Source organism: Rhinopithecus bieti, unplaced genomic scaffold, assembly GCF_001698545.2.
Source record: "Rhinopithecus bieti isolate Rb0 unplaced genomic scaffold, ASM169854v2 scaffold_38004, whole genome shotgun sequence".
Taxonomy (NCBI): domain Eukaryota; kingdom Metazoa; phylum Chordata; class Mammalia; order Primates; family Cercopithecidae; genus Rhinopithecus; species Rhinopithecus bieti.
In genome coordinates, this window is record NW_016816095.1 from 806464 (window position 1) to 828592 (window position 22129).

Consider the following 22129-nt stretch of genomic DNA (forward strand, 5'->3'; position numbering starts at 1 on the left):
AAAAAAAAAAAAAAAAAAAAAAAAAAAAAAAAAATTCATTCATTCCGAACATAACTTATTTGGAATTCAAGTATACATTATAAAAAAATATAAGGCCAGATGTGATGCCTCACACCTGTAATCCTAACACTTTGGGAGGCTGAAGTCGGTGGATCACTAGAGCCCAGGAGTTTGAGACCAGCCTGGGCAACATGGCGAAACCCTGTCTCTACAAAAAATACAAAAATTAGCTGGACATGGGGCAGGTGCCTATAGTTCCAGCTACTTAAGGGGCTGAGGTGGGAGGATCTCTTGAGTCCAAAAGGTTGAGGCTACAGTGAGCTATGATTGTACCAATGCACTCTAGCCTGGGCAACAGAGCGAGACCCCGTTTCAAAAAAGACAAAATTAAAAAGTATATATATATACATATACTGTGTGGGTACATATATACACACACAAACACAGAGAATTCTTAGACTTCATAAACATAGAATGAAAACAAAAATTGGAGTAACCAAAATGTAAACTTGAATTGCTAGAAGTTTAGAAATATATATGTGTATGTGTGTGTGTGTGTGTGTGTGTGTGTGTGTATATAAATTATTATTTTTGAGACAGAGTCTCGCTCTGTAGCCCAGGCTAGAGTGCAGTAGCATGATTTCAGCTCACTGCAACCTCCACCTTCCGAGTTCAAGTGATTCTCCTGCCTCAGCCTCCCAAGTAGCTGGGACTAGAGGCACGTGCCACCATGCCCAGATAATTTTTTTGTATTTTTAGTAGAGATGGGGTTTCACCATGTTGGCCAGGATGGTCTCGATCTCTTGACCTTGTGATCTGCCCACCTCGGCCTCCCAAAGTGCTGGGATTACAGGCATGAGCCACCATGCCCGGCCCTAGAAATATATTTTTAAATAGACCTTATCAAAGTTCATTTGTTACTATGAAACCATCAGACATAAAATTCACTAAGCTCATTTTATTTAGGTTAACACAAGCTACAATAAGATAAATGTGGTAAAAACACATGAAACGGCACCATTACCTGGTTATTAAAGCTGACACAGAGCTTGGAAAACCTAATGGGATGTGGACAATCAGCCTTCAGATAAATATCAAACTCAACGGGAACATCAACATGAAAACTTGGGGAATGAAACTTGGCTTTGCATTGTACTAGAAATGAAACACAAGGGCTGCGTTATGCACAACCAGATACCCATGACCCACAACATCCTGTCAACCAAATTCATTCTTCAGAAAGATACATCTGCACTGACCATTCTTACTGACTTCTGCACTTAAGGCATTTCAAGTTGACAAATGAGCTCTTTTTATCATAAAAATAAAATTTAGGCTGAGCGCAGTGGCTCACGCCTGTAATCCCAGCACTTTGGGAGGCCAAGGCAGGCGATCTCTTGAGGTCAGGAGTTTGAGAGCAGCCTGGCCAACGTGGTGAAACCTTGTCTCTACTAAAAATACAAAAATTAGCCGGGCGTGGTAGTGTACACCTATAATCCCAATTACTAGGGAGGCTGAGGCAGGAGAATCACTTGAACCTAGGAGGTGGAGGTTGTGGTAAACCAAGGTCACACCACTGCCCTCCAGCCTGGGCGACAGAGCAAGACTCTATCTCAAAAAGAATAATAAATAGGCCAGGTGTGGTGGCTCATGCCTGTAATCCCAGCACTTTGGGAGGCTCAGGCGGGCAGATCACCCAAGGTCAGAAGTTCAAAACCAGCCTGGCCAACATGGTGAAACCCCACCTCTGCTAAAAATACAAAAATTATCTGGGCATGGTAGTGCACGCCTGTAAGTAATCCCAGCTAGTCAGGAGGCTGAGGCAGAAGAATCGCTTGAACCTGGGAGGCAGAGGTTGCAGTGAGCTGACATCACGTCACTACACTCCAGCCTGGGCAGCAGAGTGAGACCCTGTCTCAAAAAAGAAAAATAAAATAAATACATAAATAATATAAAATAAAATTTAAATAAATATAGCTTCAAAACCATCTTTAATTTTAAAAATACAGCTACTCTTGAAATGTAGATGACAAGATTTTAAACGAAAAGAAAATAAATTTATTATTTCAAAATACCTACCTAGACAGTAAAGCACAACCTTTTAAATAAGTATCAAGTGTTTCCAATAACACCTGAACTACAAATGAGCAAAGTATATCTTAAAACATAAATTAAGTATTTAAGATCCTAACTATCTTTATAAGTCACTGAGGGGATACACACACAAAAATCAGTTTATCTATAACATGATTCTACTTTGAAAATTCTTTCTTGACTTTTATGTTTATTATTCCGCATCTATTCATTTTGTAGAGAAAGACAATTTCTCTGACATCATACTGTAGATGTTAGCTACCTACCAAATGGCACAAAGTCCTGTACTCCTATTGTGAAAATATTGCTGCCAGCCAGAGAAATCCGGTCTGCCCACAGCTTCTGAGCAGTTTTCACAGCGAAGATATCACAGTCGGGTTCTGGATCAGGACTTTCATTCTGCATCAACACAGAGTTAACATTCATTCAACTAGTTGAAAAAAAAACCACGACTTGCATTAGTTGATATAGATATAGGTATACATATTCCTAATACCACACTCTATATAAACAATTCCAACCTACCATTAAAACATTTATGAGGTTCTTTTCTATCCGAGACTTTTGGTCATCTTTCAGAGTTGAAGCTAGTATGAAGAATGAAGGAAAAACATTGTAAGTACTTATAATTAAGTCTACTACCCCCATTTATTGTTTTAAAACTTTATAAAATACTTCTTTAAGATGACTAAGCACAGTGATATGCACATAGTAAAAGTATACTAATTATCTGGAACCGAATTATTCTTTAAATTTTAAAAAGCTTAAAGGTACTAAATAATTTTATATATCAAGAATTTTACTCAAAAAACATCAGGTTACCTCTGCCAAGGAGTTCTAGGGAGTAAGTAATGTAATCCTTTAATTGGGCCATGAGGTAGGAGCACTTCAGAGCTGTAGTTAATATAGACGTGAGCAGAGTCCACCACCCTTCACTCCGATAATCACACATCACATAATCCAGCAACCTCAAAGAAGACAAAATGTAATACTGAACCGGCTTCACAAGAAAGGGTTTGAAGAGTTCATGGAGAAAAAAGTACTTTCCTCATTTTATGTAAGTTTAGAAAATCTTACTGAGATGGTTGAACAGCTATTCTCCTATTTAGCTAAACGTGAGATTTCTTAAAATGCTGAAAAAGATTGTGCCATTAATGGCACTTGAAAACACATTACAAAATGGAGTTTAACAGCAATAGAAATAAACGTGAAAATACGAACTCCTTCTACACCGATTTCTATTTCAATTTCACTTCAGATAATCCAAATACTTGTAAAAGTAAATCGTGAACAAGACTCACTTCAAAGCTTTGGTATAATCCTTTGCGTAATAATATTCCTCTCCCATCTGAACCACTATAAAGGAAAGAAGATTTATGTATGTAATTTAAAGTCATTCAAAGTTGCATGCAATGGTGACGTTTGTGGATACATACTTAGGTGACTTTTCATTCGCGGGCACTTATACTTCTTGAACTGTGCGACAGCATTGCTCAGGAGAGTTATGATGACTTCCTAGTAGAAAAAGTAGAGTGCAAAACATTGCAATACAAATATATTTTTTTAACAGTGTAAAAAATAGTTTATATTGGACACAAAACTTACAGAGTGAGCAACATTTCTCTCCTTCAGCTGAATGGCAAGAACTCCCACTTTTTCTTTTTCAGGATCAGAAAGATCAAAACCTGTGTAAGATGAGACACAACCCATTCTAGATAGCTCATTTAATATAAATGTTCACATGAATATTGTATGTGTACACTCCTTGAAACCTTTATTTAATATAATCATTTCAGATTCTTCAACATTCTAGAATCTTAAAGATGCTAAGAGGCAGCTTTATTAACATGGAAACTTCTGTGTTCTGTTCTGATGGGAACATTATTGAGCTCCATGTTCTTCTACCTACTGGAATCAATGATCTGAAAAGCAATGTTAGTATCATCCTCTATAGAGGATACACTCACTGGAGATTAAATCATTTCCTTTTTTGCTTTTTTTTGAGATGGGGTCTCGCTCTGTTGCCCAGGCTGGAGTGCAGTGGTACAATCACAGCTCATTGCAGCATCAACCTCTTAGGCTCAAGTGATCCTCCCATCTCAGCCTTCCAAGTAGCTGGGACTACAGGCACGTGCCACTATGTGTAGCTAATTTTTGTATTTTTTTGTAGAGATGGGGTCTCCCTATGTTGCCCATGCTGGTCTCAAACTCCTGGCCTCAAGCAATCCTCCTGCCTTGGCCTCCCAAAGCACTGGGATTACAGGCATGAGCCACTTCGCCTAGCCAGTAATTTAACAGTTCTAGTTCAATTGCTTGAATTAAAATTATGTATAAAGTATTAAAAAAATGCAGAGAAATTGTTGTTAAGGTAATACAAGTTAATGCTGTTTTAAAAAGTCAAATCAATTGTTAAAGTTAACTGGAATTAAAATATTGAAATAAGACAGCAGTGGCATGTGTCATTTAAAACAAAAGATGTTCAAATGTTGTACTTTTTTTTTTTTGAGATGAGGTCTCACTATGTTGTCCAGTCTGGAGTGCAGTGGCTGTTCACAGGTGTGATCCTTCCGCCTCAGTCTCCCAAGTAGATGGGACTACAGGCATGTGCCACCACACCCAGATAAATGTTTTAATCATATCAACGACTTTAATTATAAAGTCACTCTAAGATGTAGTGATACACACAAAGCATTCTAAAATGAAAACAGTGTTTAAAAGCACACATTTTACTTCAACATAATTTCTTATGCACGTGCAGCCAATGGAAAATCTATTATAGCTATTGCTGCCTTTTGAGGTTGAGAGGAAAGGATAGAGGGAAAAATTATTTACTTAGAATTCCTTGTCGCCATGATCTTTGTCCATAAAAGTCAAGAACGCCTGTTTGTGTTTCTAAGGGATCAGGATTGGGATACATTACAGAGGCCTGTAAATTAAAACACAAACCTAAATAATAGTTTATGGAACTCATTGCAAATCAACTCTTGCCCAATCTTGGATGGAACAAAAAACTTTTCATAAATACAACCACCAAACATACATTCAATTATCAAATTTGTGAATATTTTAACATAAATTTTAACAAAATTAAGCTAAAATGTTCATTTAATATTTAGGTAGTCTTATAAAAATCAATCTGATTCTCACGAATATTTCACAGTAATTTCTTCACTTTTTTAAATCTTTGCTCTAATAAACCAGTAAAACTATATTACAAATTATGTTCTATATTTATTCCACATGCATACATGCTGTTTGTGTAAATGAAAACAATGTTACAAGGAGTTTTACAAAGAAGACACTATTTCCCCTCTTTATCACTTCTGTATTAAATGCTGTATTGTGGGGGAATATTTCTGGCACCAGAACTGACAGATTTACAGTGCTTTTCTTCTTTTAACTTTTCCCTCTGAAACCAAAATGTAACACATGAAAATGTAGAAAACATCCAAAGGAAAAGGATGAAAATCTAAATTACTTATAAACCTACTACCAACTCCCACTATTAAGAAAGTATGTTATCATTCTTCCAGATTTCACAGGCAAAAATTTGTTAATGATTAATTTTCAACCTCCTTCTTTCATTTAAATATATTCTGTATATTTAACCCAGCATTAAATATTCTAAAATTCCTTCTAAAACATCATTTTTCATGGCTGGCCTGCTAGTGCATATTTTGAAATGAATTGCCCACAGCTATTCATCTATTCTATTTTTTACCAATTTAATAAATCTGTGAGAACACTTTAATAATAAATTTTGGTACTTATCTCAGAATTTATTAGCTGCCTTAGTATCTCCAAAAATTAATAATTCTAGGTCAAAAGATATGCATACGTTTTAAAGCTTCTCCAAATTATTATTTGATGGAAATATTATTTTACATTTTAACCAACGATATTTATTAATTGTCCAGTCCCTTACATTTTGTAAAATCCTAGTGTTAACACGTTTTAAAATACGGTGGTCAAATATGAAATAGGCCTAAATTTGAAATATAATACCATACAACAAAATTATAAATCATACCCAAATAACATGGTAAAAACAGTTAACTCATCATTTCAGAGAAAAAATCAATAAGTATTAATATGCAATCCCATTTGTTTTTGGGAACAGTTTTTTCTTTTTTTTTTTTTGAGACAGAGTTCCTTGCTCTGTCCGCCTCAGGCTGGGAATGCAGTGGCCGGATCTCACTCACTGCAAGCCGCCTCTGCCGGGTTCACGCCATTTCTCCCGCTCAGCCTTCCTGAGTAGCTGGACTACAGGCGCCCGCCACCTCGCCCAGCTAGTTTTTGTATTTTTAGTAGAGACGGGGTTTCACGTGTTTAGCCAGGATGGTCCTCGATCTCCTGACCTCGTGATCCGCTCCGTCTCGGCCCCCAAAAGTGCTGGGATTACAGCCTTGGCCCAGCCGCGTGCAGCCGGCCAGAACAGTTTAAAAGATAGTAACTACTGATAATATTTTACTCATCTTCAGACAACTGTAGGTTTTAAGTGAAAATAAACTGATGTAACTCTATAAATAAAAATGTATTAAATATGTATACCACGTTCTTATTTTAAAGGTGTTTACAGGAAAACTGATATCTAAACGTAATTATCCAAGAAAAAGGCAAAATGAAATATCAAGTTTAAGAAACTATGCAATTAACACTATTCCTCAGACTCTTAAAGAGTCTCCATGCAGGAGGCCGGGCGCGGTGGCTCACGCCTGTAATTCCAGCACTTTGGAAGGCCAAGGCGGGCGGATCACCAGAGGTCAGGAGTTCGAAACCAGCCTGGCCACCATGGCGAAATCCCATCTCTACTAAAAGTACAAAAATTAGCCCGGCGTGGCGGCGGGCACCTGTAATCCCAGCTACTCAGGAGGCTGTGGCAGGAGCATCACTTGAACCCGAGAGGTGGAGGCTGCAGTGAGCCGAGATTGCGCCACTGCACTCCAGCCTGGGCAACAAGAGCGAGACTCCGTCTCCAAAAAAGAGTCTCCATACAGGAAACCCCAGGAAGAGAAAGAAGTCAAAAGTTATCCCCTCCAGTGGGTCAAAACATATTTCCAAACTCTTACAGCAGTGATCGTAGAAACAAAACAATGGATTTATAAGTGTAACAAGGATGAAAATGCGGCTTTTACTTTAAAGTAATTTTCTCTTGTCTAAATAGTCACTAACTTACTGCCAAAATAAATTAGTTCTTCAAAGAAAATGTCTGCTCAATTCACAGGTGAAAATAGAGTACTCGGGCTAAAACCAAAATCAATGTAATTCCTAAAACTATAAAAAATAAAACTCATTAAATTTAAAGACTTGGAAAAAATTATCGACACCAATCAGTTCTAGCTTCTTTCAAAAGAAGAATAACTTTTCTACGTGCTAGATAATATGGAGTCAGTAACTTACTTCGTGGTTACAGAGGCTTTTTGCAAGCTGTTTCCGCTCCTGGGCATAGTATGCTGCCTGCTGGTAATAGAAACCAGGATTCTGAGTTTGAATAGCTGTTAACCCTAACTTAATCGCTTCATCAAATAAATCTCCAAAGGCCTGGAATCTTAAAGAAAAAAAAAAATCAAGAAATAAAAGGAATGAAAAGAAAAGAAGCTTATTTCTGGTAATTCATCCTGGGAATCTTAACCTCAGCAGATCGTATTAAAATGGTGCTAGTGATGAACAGTTAATATTTGTTGTAATTTCTGTGTAAATATTAATACACACTAACTGTAGGTTACAGATAGGTTCTATATTTAAGTCATCTCTTCTAACAAGTCTTCATAAATATACCATCAAACTAGATCTCAATATAGTTCCTACCACTCAAATAAATACACCCAAGTTCCTGGGAACAATTTCATTTTAGCAATTTTTAAACTTCATTCTCAAAAAGTAAGCTCCAGGACAGCAGGAATTTTGTTTACTGCTATATCCTCAGAACCTAGACACATGGTAGAGACTCAATAAATATATGTTGAATGAAGAAGATGGTACCATGAACTAAATAATTGCCATTAAGGAACTGTATACAAACAGTATCAATCTACAGTATTACCAGAAACATACAAACATACTTATGCTACATCATCAAAAACCTACTTAGTGACCAAAAACCTGGTTCAGTTTTAGAACCAGAGTCCATGCTATTTCTCCAAGTACTATATATTATTTTTAAAAATATTCTAAAAGTACAATGTAAAACATACTGTTTAGACATCCATGCAGCATGCTCAAAAGACAACTCTGCACTTCCAATCTTTTTCTTACACAAGTCGATGTGTTTCCGGAACTGAGCAATTGCATCTAATGGGGTGTTGTGTTGAAAACACAGCCTACAGATCTGCAAAATGTAAAATTGATCCCAAAATAAAGGGAAAGAAAGAAAGTCAAAAGGCATATTCATTTAAAAACTATTTTGAGAATCACATTAAAAAAAGACTATGAAATTTCCTTCTCTGAAGCTCTTTGCAATACAATTAATTTTCCTTATCAGAATGGTTATGCTGAAACCAAAGGTTATATATGCCTTTTAGAAATGAAATAAAATAACTCAGTGTTTGTACATAATTTATTCTAAACTTTAGAAAAGCTTTTAAAAAATGTGGAATAGAATTTTAAATTATCCCCAATGAAGAACATAAAGATGGACTAAAATAAACGATGTCCAACACGTAACAGAGAAGACTGATCAATTTTCAGTTTTAGATTTGCCATAAAGCTAAAGATTTTCTGTAGCATAATTAAAGCAAAGTTACCTCTATATCAAACAAGTATTACAGAAATTCTTGAAAATTTTGTGTCTGGTATGCTATTTCAAAATAGTACTAATATTTACGTACTTGGGGTAAAAGGAAAAAAGGAAGAAACAAAGCCTAAATGTATTTCCATATGCTTGTTACAATTTTCACTTTTATTTTTTAAGTACAAAGGAACATATTAGAAGTCAGTGTCTCATCCATTCCTGCCCCTCAGCCATCTAATTTCCCTTTCTAGAGGCAGTTTCTGCCATATGCTTCCTGATATATTCTAAACACAGATAAGTATGTGTGTGCCTTTCTATAAAACTATTGTTTTTATACAAATAACAATATCACACTAAATACGCTAATCTGTGACTTTATTCATCTGGCAATATATTTTGGGTATCATTCCATATCACTACATAGAGTTGCCTTATTCTCAATAGCTTTTAATATTCCTTTGTTTACAGTTATAATTTACATAACCAATCACTTATAATTGGGTTGTTTCTAATCTTTTCCTATTAGAAAAAAAACAGTGAATTAAAGCATCTATTTGGCCATACATCACCAACACAGTGTCAGGCATCTTTAATATAAATGTGAAAAAACTAAAATCAAACCAAATAGCTGTTGCTTGACTTCTGAGGGCATCTATTCCTGTGATGCACAATCTCAAAATAAAATGCTCAAACAGTAGGTATAAAAGTTTCCTCTGGCCGGGCACGGTGGCTCACACCTGTAATCCCAGCACTCTGGGAGGCCAAGACGGGTAGATCACGAGGTCAAGAGATCGAAACCATCCTGGCCAACATGGTGAATCCTCATCTCTACTAAAAAGGCAAAAAGTAGCTGGGTGTGGCGGCGCATGCCTGTAGTCCCAGCTACTCGGAAAGCTGAGGCAGAAGAATCGCTTAAACCCGGGAGGCAGAGGTTCCAGTGAGCCGAAATCCCACCACTGCACTCCAGCCTGACAACAGAGCGAAACTCCGTCTCAAAAAAAAAAAAAAAAAGTTTCCTCTAAGGTGAATAGATACACCTTTTCTGTGCCATTAAACCAAGAAGGAGTCACATAGTTCTAATAATTTTATCTTTTAAAACTCAGTAATACAGGCAGCTTTCTTCTCAACTCCTCCTTGCTCCCACTGAAAAACAAATAAACAAAAACTAAAAAACCTTCCAAACTTTAGAAACCTCTAGAATTTATCAATTCAAAACACAACTACTGTAAATAGGCTACTAAGAATCAAGGCCCTTCTGAGAAAAAGGATATAAAAGGAGAGATCATAATTAATCAAATACTAACTTTTCAGAGCAAGAAACTGATTTTGATATTCAAATTTTAAAAAGATCATTGAATATTTAAACACAAATTCCCTGTATTTGGAAGCAGAACTATTACCTTGTAGTTTATAAATCCTGCCATAGTCTTAATTTCCAGAATATTAGTTTCATGGGCTCTCAATTCGTGTACAAGATTATAGGCGGTCCTATAATTCCTAAATGGGGAGGGTGGTTAATAATGATATAAATTAGTTTAATAAACAATTTCTACAACCAAATCACTAGAAATAACAGAATAGTTACTCAACATTTCTTAGTGCTCAAGAGCTCAATAATGTCAATCTCTGATTTCCTGATAAATGAGCTATTAACAAATGTATGTGAGAGGAATCAATGATTTCATGAAGAATAGAACCACGACATGTGCATTGTTATTTTCATCATCAACATCGGTCAATAACAAACAGGTAACTTAAAAAAGGAAATTGGACAACTGTCCAGAAAAATGAGCATTCTGCTAAAAAACATAAGTATTTTAAAGTACCATTACAGGCTCTCAAACAAATAGAAATTGTATTAGCAAAGGTGATATCAAGACAGCACAGGTCAGCCGGGCATGGTGGCTCACACCGGTAATCCCAGCACTTTGGGATGCTGACGTGGGCGGATCACTCGAGGTCAGGAGTTTGTGATCAGCCTCGCTAACGTGGTGAAACCCCGTCTCCACTAAAAACACAAAAATTAGCCAGGTGTGGTAGCATATGCTTGTAATCCCAGCTACTCAGGAAGCTGAGGCAGGAGAATCCCTTGAACCCAGGACGGAGAGGTTGCAGTGAGCTGAGATTGTGCCACTGCACTCCAGCCTGGGTGACAGAGCGAGACTTCATCTAAAAAAAAAAAAAAAAAAAGACAGTACAGGTTAACAGCTTTTAACCCCAAGTACCTCTACAGGTTAAGTGAATATTACTGGCCTCAGGGAAAGTCTACAGAGGAGGGAAAAATGTCCTCAGGGCAGCTCATACAGAAGGAGAAGGATAGTGAGAAAGGAGGGCCTGGTAGGAACAGGGCCTACCTTGCACATGGAAGGTAATGAGAAAATCTCAAAACAGGCTTTTCATAGAAAAAGTCTGTTCATAGCTTCTCCAGGTAAAAGTATTTCTTTCCAGAATTACTTTTGAACAGAACTGAAATTGGAGAATTTAAACTAATACCATCCATAAAAATGAACCACAGGCCAGGCGCAGTGGCTCACACCTGTAAATCCAGCGTTTTGGGAGGCCAAGACGGACGGATCATCTGAGGTCGGGGGTTCAAGACCAGCATGGCCAACATGGTGAAACCCTGTCTCTACTAAAAATATAAAAATTAGCTGGGTGTGGTGGCAGGTGCTGATAGTCCCAGCTACTCGGGAGGACGGGACAGAAGAATCACTTGTATCCGGTAGGCAGAGGTTGCAGTGAGCCGAGATCGTGCCACTGCACTCCAGCCTGGGCAGCAAGAGCAAAACTCTGTCTCAAAACAATACAAATAAACTACATTAAAGCCAGTTATATGAAGTTGTTGAGATTCAGGAAACACAACTTGGTGCTCTGGTCCTTAAACCTCTCAAAACAACAAAGATAAGATATTTCTGCAATATTCCTGTGAATACTAAAATTATTTTATTTATTTCTATTTTCTTTCCCCTCCTCAATTCTGGGATAAATAGCTGTTTTTTAATACCTTTGTCTTCAAAAACGGAGTTAAAGCTACAAAGAGGTCAAGTTTCATTAAATTCTCCTTGGTAAAAAGCAAAGGACTAAAATGTTTAACCACTGCCAACACATCTGCAACTAATCTTCAAAGCTCTAAGCAGAGACTTCAAATGGAAAATGATGCAACTGATATTAAAATTTTTTAAATTAAAAAATACTTGAATTCAATAAATGTACTAGTAATACAAACCTATAAAAATCAACAGTCTGATGCTCACTTCAGCAGCACATATACTAAAATTGGAGCAATACAGAGAAGATTAGCATGGCTCCTGCACAAGGGTGACATGCAAATTCGTGAAGAGGTACATATAAAAATTTATTTTGGAAAAAAAAGTCAAGTCTGATTTAGATAATGTTTAAATCAGTGTCTTTCAAGAATTTTACTGAATATACACATAAAAAATAGTCAAGAAGATGGGGGAAATTTTAATATTACATTTCTGTGGCTCACAAAATTTAATTAATCAAACCAGAAAGCTTTATGACACAATGAAATTTACTTCCAGTAATAAAAATGAAAATTTTTTAAAATCCTAAAATATTATATTCCATTCATCTCTAGACTAATTCCTAAATCTAAGCAATATGAACACTTTAAAATTAATTATAGTTTGGTTGAGATTCAGAAATTGCCATTTCATGTTATTGTTAATATAAAAATAGGAAACATTTAGTTTGAAAGCTTAACAACTTACTTCAGCGCATTTTGTGTATCTTGTTTCAACTCACTGAAGAAAGCTATTTTGAACTGATGCCTAACAAATAAAAGCTAAAAAGAGACAAAAAAAATCACTATTAAACATATTCTATTTAAAATGTGAAAATTATAATAATGTTTATTACGAGGAAACATAAAAGAATGAAGAAAAATATTCAAAATTGAAATCCAAGAATTATTCCCACAAGTAAGGGTACAGTTAAGAAGGCTATAAAATCTACCTTTAAGAACTTCAAGAGCAAAGAGTCTAATTTAAAACAAATTAATTTTAAAAGCTTTAAAAAAATCTTTAGAAATGCTGAAACCATTGAAAACATTAAAGTATTAACAACATGTAATAATCACCTCAAAAATAGTAATAATCCACTCTGGAATGCTTCTATTATTGCAAAAAATCACGTACCTGGTGTGTTGTTTTATTCAAAAATTCTTTATGAGATTTCACTCTTCTGATCTCAGTGTAGTAATAAGTCTGTGCATGTTCATAAAAGGCATTTTCCAATCTGTTAAAAAAAACCAAACCAGCATTTAAATATTACAGTTATTTTAAACCAAACTTTTCAAGAATCATATTTGTGAGACCTGAAAGTAAAACGGTGACAGAAATATCTATTTTACATTATGAATAAGACAAAGTGAAGCAAAAGATAACCTGAATTTTCAGATTAAAAGTCTAAAACAAGACCATCCAAAAGCCATTTAAAATTATTTATAATATAGGATACAACAAATAAAAATACCTTTTTCTGACTCATAAACACTTGATAATCTCTTTTTTTTGAGACAGGGTCTGGCTCTGTCACCCAGGCTGGAGTGCAGTGACACAATCTTGGTTCACTGCAACTTCCACTTCCCTGGTTCAAGCGATTCTTGTGTCTCAGCCTCCCGGGTAGCTGGGACCACAGGCATGTGCCACAACGCCTAGTTAATTTTTGTATTTTTAGTTGAGGTGAGTTTTATCATGTTGGCCAGCCAGGCTGGTCTCGATCTCCTGACCTCAAGTGATCCACCCACCTTGCCCTCCCAAAGTGCTGGGATTAGGATCACAGGTGTGAGCCACCGCTCCCGGCCTAAAATTTGGTCGGAATCTCTAAAAGGACATTTGCCCTACTATTTTATTTTTTATAAAAAGTCTGAAAAAAAGTTATTACTCAATTAGATCTCACTTTTTTTGTGATTTTAGTATTTAGAATTTAAAGGAATAAGAAAACTAATGGGCAAAGAACCAAAAATGAGAACTGGCAAATAAGGTGAAAATATTTGTGTGATTTAAGTCGTCCATCATTCTATCACCTACACAGGAACAAGAAAATCTGACCAGAGATGGATACACAACTCAAGTTTTCTTTGGTGAAAAGAAGTCATTAGGAGTTATCTGCCTAGGGCATGAAAGAAAGCAGAACTCATAGCCAGATAAAAGATGAACTTAAATATCAGATATTATATTTTAAATTTGATTTTCTAGGTTACAATTTTATTTATTTATTTATTTATTTATTTAGAGACAGGGTCCCGCTCTGTTGCCTAGGCTGGAGTGCAGTGGTGGGATCAAGTCTCACTGCAGCCTCAGCCTCCTGGGCTCAAGTGATCCACCCACCTCAGCCTCCAGAGTAGCTGGAACTACAGGCAGACATGACCACACACAGCTAATTTTTACATTTTTTGTAGAGACAAGGTTTTGCCACGTTGCCCAGGCTGGTCTCAAATTCCTGGACTCAAGCAATCCAACTGCCTCAACCTCCCAACGTGTTGGGATGACAGGCACGAGCCCCTACCATGTCCGGCCTTCTTTTTTCTATTTTCAAAACTGTAGTTTTAAGAATGTTAAAATATGACAAAATTAGAATCAACCGTGAACCAAATAACGTGTGAAGGAATAGTATTAACCTAAGCTGTCCTTTAAATTTTGCAAATAGGGGCCGGGCGCAGTGGCTCACGCCTGTAACCCCAGCACTTTGGGAGGCTGAGGCAGGCAGATCACGAGGTCAGGAGATCGAGACCAGCCTGGCTAACATGGTGATATCCCATCTCTACTAAAAACACAAAAAATTAACCAGGTGTGGTGGCGGGCGCCTGTAGTCCCAGCTACTCGGGAGGCTGAGGCAGGAGACTGGCATGAACCCAGGAGGTGGAGTTTGCAATTAACGGAGATGACGCCACTGTACTACGGACTGGGCATAGAGCGAGACTCCGTCTCAAAAAAAAAAAAAAAAATTGCAAACAGCAACAAGGCACTGACTAGAATGTCTAATGTTATGGTAACCAGAAATATGTCTACAGGCTATTCTGAATGATTAAAAAAACAAAAACAAAACAAAAAATCCTTCTCAAATAGAGAATCAGTATTATTAATCTAGATTGTCTCAGTAAATACCAAAGATAAGTGTGGTTTTAGTTTTCAAGCTGAATGTGCACTTAGAGATAAAATACCCGTTAAACAGTCAATACAGAAGACTGAGAGTAAGCAGGCCTGGTAAGTGCTATTATTTCCTCTAAACTGAGGGACACAGAGTCAAATCTTCCCCTCACGTTAACCGTGACAGGCTACAGAGACATCACGGGATACAGAGCGTAAGTGTTCTAAGGCTTCCACTTTTTAATTCATACACTTCTTCATTATTTGAGGTTCATTTGGAGAAAACCTTATAACCTTATAATTCACAAACATAAAGAAAGAAATGACAAATCTAGTCAAGACATAAGGGGGTTGGTGAAAAGACTAATTTTTTTACCAGATACTCAAACATTAGGCTGTTAAGGCAACACCAAACAATTAAGAATGGTCTTTTAAGGAAAGAGAACTTGAGTGTTCTTTGTTCTACAATAAAAAAAATCCAACTGATTCACTCTTCCCGTTTAGTGATTTAAACCAGCTGAACTTCAAATGTCCATGCTTTTTTATGACATTCCTCTGTCCGAAATAAACACTACTTCCTCCCACTAATCCACACCTTCAAGCAAGTTGCAGACCTTCCTCTTCCTTAAACCTTCCCAGATCGCATCTATTCATTTCTTCTCTGAAATCCTGTAAAACTTACAAACTATATTACAGAATTTACACTTGCAGTGCTCTGTGGGATTTAACAAGGATGCTTTCGGTCTCCACATTTAAATCAGCTTCTTTATGAAGGTAGGAACCTGCTCAACTTGTTTTGAGCTAGACAAGATGCACACGTACATACCTATATACAAATACGCACACAGTTATCTATATTTTATTGTTTGACCTGTCCTGAAATAGAATTTATCCTACCAGATAATTTAGGTTAAACTTTTAATTACAAACTGCTCCCTATTCTAACTTATTAGAAAACACGTATATTTACTCTTAGCAATAATAATATAAAAATCACCTGGAGTCCATTTTCTGCTACCACTGCACTAACATATCAAGTAAGCACATTTTTCAGAGCATACAAACATATATTTTAGCCACTGCAACTAACTTTGAAAAACTAGCACTGATTCCAGGAAAGAGAGGAGCTACCAGTTTTCAGGTAAAGGACACTCTAGGACATTGTAGCTTCTAAGTTATAGATGCAGATTTATGTCTAAAAGGGGTGTTCTTGAATTTTGTAAAGTACCTAAGAGGCAAAAACATTCACACAACTTTGGAGGACAAAAGGAGGAACTACTGTGTACTTAAAAGGAAGTTATATTGAAGGTAGATCCTGTGCTAAAGACTGCAAATAAAAGGCACAAGAGCAGAAGCAGGAGCAGCAGTTGGGGCTGGGAGGGATGAGGGGTGGGGTCCTTACATCCTTTTACCTTTCCCCTCCAGCCTTTTCAGTAAAAGGGGACAGAAGGGAGACTGAAATACTGCTTCAATATCATCCCCGCCCAGCCAAATGCTTACAGCAGTTCCGATTTTTAATTTATGGAAAGACAAAGATCAGAGACAAAAATCTAACTGCACGGATCTGTACATCTGCATACATTGTTTTGTATTTTTAACAACGGAGTTCTGGCCCATTGAAATTCTTTGAAATTCTTTGCTTCAAATAATTTTAAACTAATTAGAAAACTGCTTTCAAGGCCGGGAACAGTGGCTCACGCCTGTAATCCCAGCACTTTGGGAGGCCAAGGTGGGCGGATCACCTAAAGTCAGGAGTTCGAGACCAGCCAGGTCAAGATGGCCTGTAATCCCAGCTACTTGGGAGGCTGAGGCAGGAGAATCACTTGAATCTGGGGGGCGGAGGTTGCAGTGACCTGAGATCGTGCCACTGCACTCCAGCCTGGGTGACAGAATGAGACTCCATCTTAAAAAAGAAAAGAAAAGAAAACTGCTTCCAATATTTTCCAGAGCCATTTTTGGCATGTTCTCTCTATAGCACAATTTTTCTCTGAGAAGCATTTGCTTTCTTACTCATTATTCAACTGTCACCTTTGTTTTGAAAGGCAAAATATGTGTGTGGTTTTTAAACAGTTGCTAGTAAGCATGACACAGGCAGCCTACTCTCCTAAGAGGAAAGGTCTGAACGTTGGGAAAACTTACTTTTAATAAAAGAAAATGCTTACTCGAATCATTAACTTGGACAACTCCTGTATTTTGCTTTGAAATGATCAGCAAACTTCTCCAATACAAAATATTTTCACAATCACTCCCAATGCATTATACAAGTTTTTTTTTTTTTTTTGGTGACGGAGTCTCGCTCTGTCGCCCAGGCTGGAGTGCAGTGGCCGGATATCAGCTCACTGCAAGCTCCGCTTCCCGGGCTCACGCCATTCTCCTGCCTCAGCCTCCCGAGTAGCTGGGACTACAGGCGCCTGTCACCTCGCCCGGCTAGTTTTTTGTAGTTTTAGTAGAGACAGGGTTTCACCGTGTTAGCCAGGATGGTCTTGATCTCCTGACCTTGTGATCCGCCCGTCTCGGCCTCCCAAAGTGCTGGGATTACAGGCTTGAGCCACCGCGCCCGGCCTATACAAGTTTTACAAAGATTCTAACATTCTGACACTTAAAAAAACACTAATGAAATCATTGTAGCATGTACATGTAATACCTCAAAAGGCTCTGAAAGCACAGGAATAAGTGTGCCATCAGTAGCTCTGCTACTTCCCTCCCAGATCAATGAGATGAAGATGTCCTGATATTCAGCGTTACTCTCCCTCTGAAGATAAACTATAAATCTGAAGAAAGGGTCTGTGTGTTTCCTTATCCCCAATGGACTGTCACGCACTCCCCATCTCGTATCCACACACTGGAGGCTATGGACCCAGGGAACTTGCTGTTTACATCTGTTATTTTGACAAAGTACTCCTTATGCAGATGTTTCATTATCCACAACAAAACTACAAGTGGTTAAGGGCAGGGCCCCATCCTCTGTTTGTCTTGAATCCATAACTGCCTAAATTTGAAAGCTGAGGCAGGCAAGGTCACTGATGGTTAAGGTAGGGTTCTCAAGCTCAGCACTGCTGACATTTCAGTCAGGTAATCGTTGTGCAGGGCTGTCCTGTACACTGTACAGTGTATGGCGACATCCCTGGCCTCTACCCACTAGAACCCAATACAGCAACCCCCTCAGTTGTGGCAATCATAAAAGTCTCCAGGCATTGCCAAATAGTCTCTGGAAGGTAATGCTGCTCGGTGAAGAGTCATTATGGCAGGGTGTAGCACAGAGGACAATGGCTTTCTAACGAAGGCTTCATTGAAGCCTTAAATGTCGAGTAAGAGAGAGCCCAGAAAAGGAGAGCTGGCAGGTGGGCATGACTATGAAAGCATCTGACAAGGAACAGCACTGCGAATAGGAAAGCACTGAAATGCAGAGTCAAGGGGGAGCTGTCCAGGCCTGGAGAGTTGAGGCCAGGTGTGACGCTGGGATGAGCCTCGGTGGAAAGAAAAGCTGCCTGCGTGTGCTACCAGCTGCCCCTCTCTTCTCTCTGTTCCCTATTGGTAATATGTCTGCATTTAAGGAACAAAACCCATTTATTCTTTTCCTCTGAATTCCAAGCAATTATCTCAATGTTATCTTCGGCACCACTGACTTGATTTCCTGTGGTGTGAATTCTACTGTTTACTGCTTCCAGTGTGAAGGTTTATTTTGCTAACTGCATTTAGGTTTCTTTGCAATTCATTTCTTCATTTGATCCCATTCCTCTGCATGTTCTCTGCTAAATCTATGCTTCTCTTTCTTAGAAGCCTGGTCATTTATATACCAGTGAGAAGGCCAGGTAACCTCCTGCAGCAGATCATTTTCAGAGGTTTGCTTCCGAGAAAGAAACAAATGCAAGAAAAGCAATAATCAAAAATAAATAAAACACTTCATGAGTTAACAGAGGACACATGCAGAATGAAAAAGGAAAACCATTTTACAGTCAAAATCAATGAAAATATTCATATCTAAATATATCCTAGCATAAAATGTACTACTACAAAACTTCTGTGTAACAATAAATGCTACAAAACAATGAATAATGGCCATGTAATTTTTGAGGTAATGTGTCTCCAGGTAATCCGCCCTTTACACACAAAGGCTTTATAAAGATATTTAAGATATGATAGGGCTCAGACCCTTCCTAAAAAATTACTTACATAGATACATCAACATCTCAAGAATGAAGCAAAAAGCGGCCAGAATGGAATGGAGACACTCTCATAAAAGAGGACAGACATGTCACTCAAGGACATTAGGTAATTACTGGAAAGTATAATGGAAAAACATACAAACTTTGTTTCTTTAAATCAAGTTGACCTAGATGCACATATGGAAGAGTGTCCATGAGGTAAGGTTAAGTGAAAGATCACTGTCTATCATACGAGCACATTTATGTTTTTGTGTTTGTGGGTGTGGCATAGATACTATAAAGAAATACATACATTTGTTCCTATACAAAAAGACATTTTTTTGGAAGGAAACTTAAGAAACCATTGATGGCTGGGCGCGGTGGCTCAAGCCTGTAATCCCAGCACTTTGGGAGGCCGAGACGGGTGGATCACGAGGTCAGGAGATCGAGACCATCCTGGCTAACACGGTGAAACCCCATCTCTACTAAAAAAATACAAAAAAAACTAGCTGGGCGACGTGGCGGGCGCCTGTAGTCCCAGTTACTCAGGAGGCTGAGGCAGGAGAATGGCGTAAACCCGGGAGGCGGAGCTTGCAATGAGCTGAGATCCGGCCACTGCACTCCAGCCCGGGCGACAGAGCGAGACTCTGTCTCAAAAAAAAAAAAAAAGAAACCATTGATATTGGTTACCTCCAGGAATTGGAGAGGATTAAAATTTGACAAAAGAGACTTTTATTTTACTCCATAGCCTCTGTATCATATGAATGTTTTCATGAACATCATTTTAAAACATAAATGGGTCTAAGCTACCAATTTTTCAATTCTTAATAATCTAAAAAAACAAAACTTTAAAAGACCTCTACTTACCTTATAATATAACCCACAAGGTGGTCAGTGTGCGGCAGTACAAACAAAGACTTTCCTGAGAGCTCACATGCATTGCATAAAGCGGCAGCCCTTTCTGAAGCAATGACATCTTCTCCTGTTGATAATCCCCATCAAGACGAATGAGAAATAAAATAACTAATGTGCTTCCCAAATAAGTATTTCCCCAAGTCTGAACAATAGAATTAGGAATAAAAACCCAAACGGCTTTTATCACATCAACAGGACTCACGGGTTCCTTGAAAGCTCTGTGTGGTTCTTAGAGGTCACACAGTATATGCCTTTCAGGAAAACACTGTGGAATTTTCTACAGAGCCAGGATAGGTGGCCAAGTAATGCCAACAGATACACCACTTAACTATTTCAAAAAACATAACTAAAACTGGAAACAATAATTCATGAAAGAAGTCTCCAAAACCATTTTGGATGCTGTAAGTTTCAACACAGAAACAAAAATATATTTTGGTCTACAAAAGTCTGGGAAAGGGGAAATAAGAATCTGAAACTAAGGAATTTTCCAAGAGAAAACTACAAATCCAGCCTTTTTCTTTGCCTTACAGAAAACTAACGAAAAAATTTCATATAAGGAATACAGTTTCAAATCTATCTTAGATAAGTAAATTATATTCTTTTTGGGAAAGCTTTGGAAGCCAAAAAAAATTATACTCTTGTAAAAAAATTCAAGCGAATTAATTGTTTTGTGAATTAAACATGCCTTCCTATATCCCCTACATAAGAAGACAAGTGGAACTAGGGGAAGAGGACTTAAGATTTGCATTCTTTACTATCTTTAATTTTTTACAATAAGCATTTGCCCATGTATCCTTGGTGCTTTTTAAAGTTAACGCACTATCAGCCCTGTAACTGAATGCATAAAAGATTTAAACATCCAAAAAGCCCCTATCTCCCTTTAATAAGAATTGGAGGTATGGAACAATTAATTAATTAGAGAGACTTCGATACCTGGGGGCAAAGGCGTTTTCTTCTGCATCAGAACGACTGCAACTTTTGTGTTTCTTCCTTGTAAACTTTGCCTGCAATGGAAAAGCAATAGTAACATTAAGTATTTTAACTTAAAAAAATGTATTCACGACTTCACATAAAACACAACCTTGGTCATCCAACTGAAGATAAATTTCAACTAAAAAAACCAAGATCGGAAGAAATCTTTTCCTGCACACAAAGCACATATATGTCACAATGATTTAAATTCTAAAAGTATGATCTCACATCTTCTAATCTTAAAAATCTTCCTTAAAAGGAAAAGATTAACGCATACTTTTAGGTAAAAGTTATAATGCAACTTACTTCTTTATGGTGATACACTGCAGAGTAGTCATCCAAAAGAATAAATTATTTCAAACTTAAATAGTGATAAAGCAAAGTGTTTTAAGAGACTAAACAGTAAATTACTATGTCTCCAAAAAAGACAATAAATACAAGAAAAACATTTGGAAATTGAGACCAATTAGTCTTCTAAATTTCTTCACATACCCAGCATTAAATACGGTCAATAATTATGCTACCTGTGAGGAAGAGAACAAGATTAATTGGAAGTCAATCCCCAAAGTGACTACTGCAGTCTGAACGGTACTCCACTGCCTTCAAGAAATGTTAGTGAATAACACACAGGTGCAAACTGAAATAGCCGCCCTGACACAGAAGATCATACCTGACTATCTCCACTCTGGTGGCGCACTCAGACTGCTTTTCTTTCCACTGAGGCTCATCCCAGTCCAGTTCATAGAACACAACCACCAGGGCTGGCACCAGATTCAGATGCTTATTCATCCAGCCAGTCTTTAAGATCCCTTTAGGAATGTACCACTCATATGAAGTTCTCTGCAAACATTGGCAGAAATCGAAGTTACATGAGAGCAGCAGAAACCACCTGTTACTGAGTGCCAAGCACTTTATGTGCATTGACCTCATTCAATATACACACCTCCCATTTTTGATTAGGAAACTCAGGCTTACAGATTCAGAAAGAACTAGAAAGTGTTGAAGGTGGACTCTCAACCCTGGAGAAGTGATACTTCCCATTTAAAGAATGACTGAAGCCAAAGAGTTTCTATCAGCCCCATAACTGAATGCCTAAAATGATGATGCATGTCTAATGATGTCAAGGGTCTCAAATACTTTGTAAAAAAAAAAAAAAAAAA

At 37.6% G+C, this 22129-nt stretch overlaps 1 protein-coding gene across 1 annotated transcript in view; it reads right to left on the reverse strand.

Annotated features, from left to right (window-relative positions):
• TRAPPC11 (trafficking protein particle complex subunit 11) overlaps positions 1–22129 on the reverse strand; it is a 57085-nt gene that overhangs the window by 28389 nt on the left and 6567 nt on the right. Inside the window, exons 3-18 of the mRNA XM_017854336.1 lie at positions 21640–21809; positions 20931–21001; positions 19950–20064; positions 12985–13084; positions 12559–12632; positions 10225–10321; positions 8289–8422; positions 7495–7642; positions 4927–5020; positions 3700–3779; positions 3531–3609; positions 3396–3450; positions 2917–3062; positions 2620–2681; positions 2361–2493; positions 1025–1155 (exon numbers count right to left, since the gene is read on the reverse strand). Of these exons, the coding sequence (XP_017709825.1) occupies positions 1025–1155; positions 2361–2493; positions 2620–2681; positions 2917–3062; positions 3396–3450; positions 3531–3609; positions 3700–3779; positions 4927–5020; positions 7495–7642; positions 8289–8422; positions 10225–10321; positions 12559–12632; positions 12985–13084; positions 19950–20064; positions 20931–21001; positions 21640–21809 (1689 nt within the window). The remainder of the gene's footprint in view (positions 1–1024; positions 1156–2360; positions 2494–2619; positions 2682–2916; positions 3063–3395; positions 3451–3530; positions 3610–3699; positions 3780–4926; positions 5021–7494; positions 7643–8288; positions 8423–10224; positions 10322–12558; positions 12633–12984; positions 13085–19949; positions 20065–20930; positions 21002–21639; positions 21810–22129) is intronic.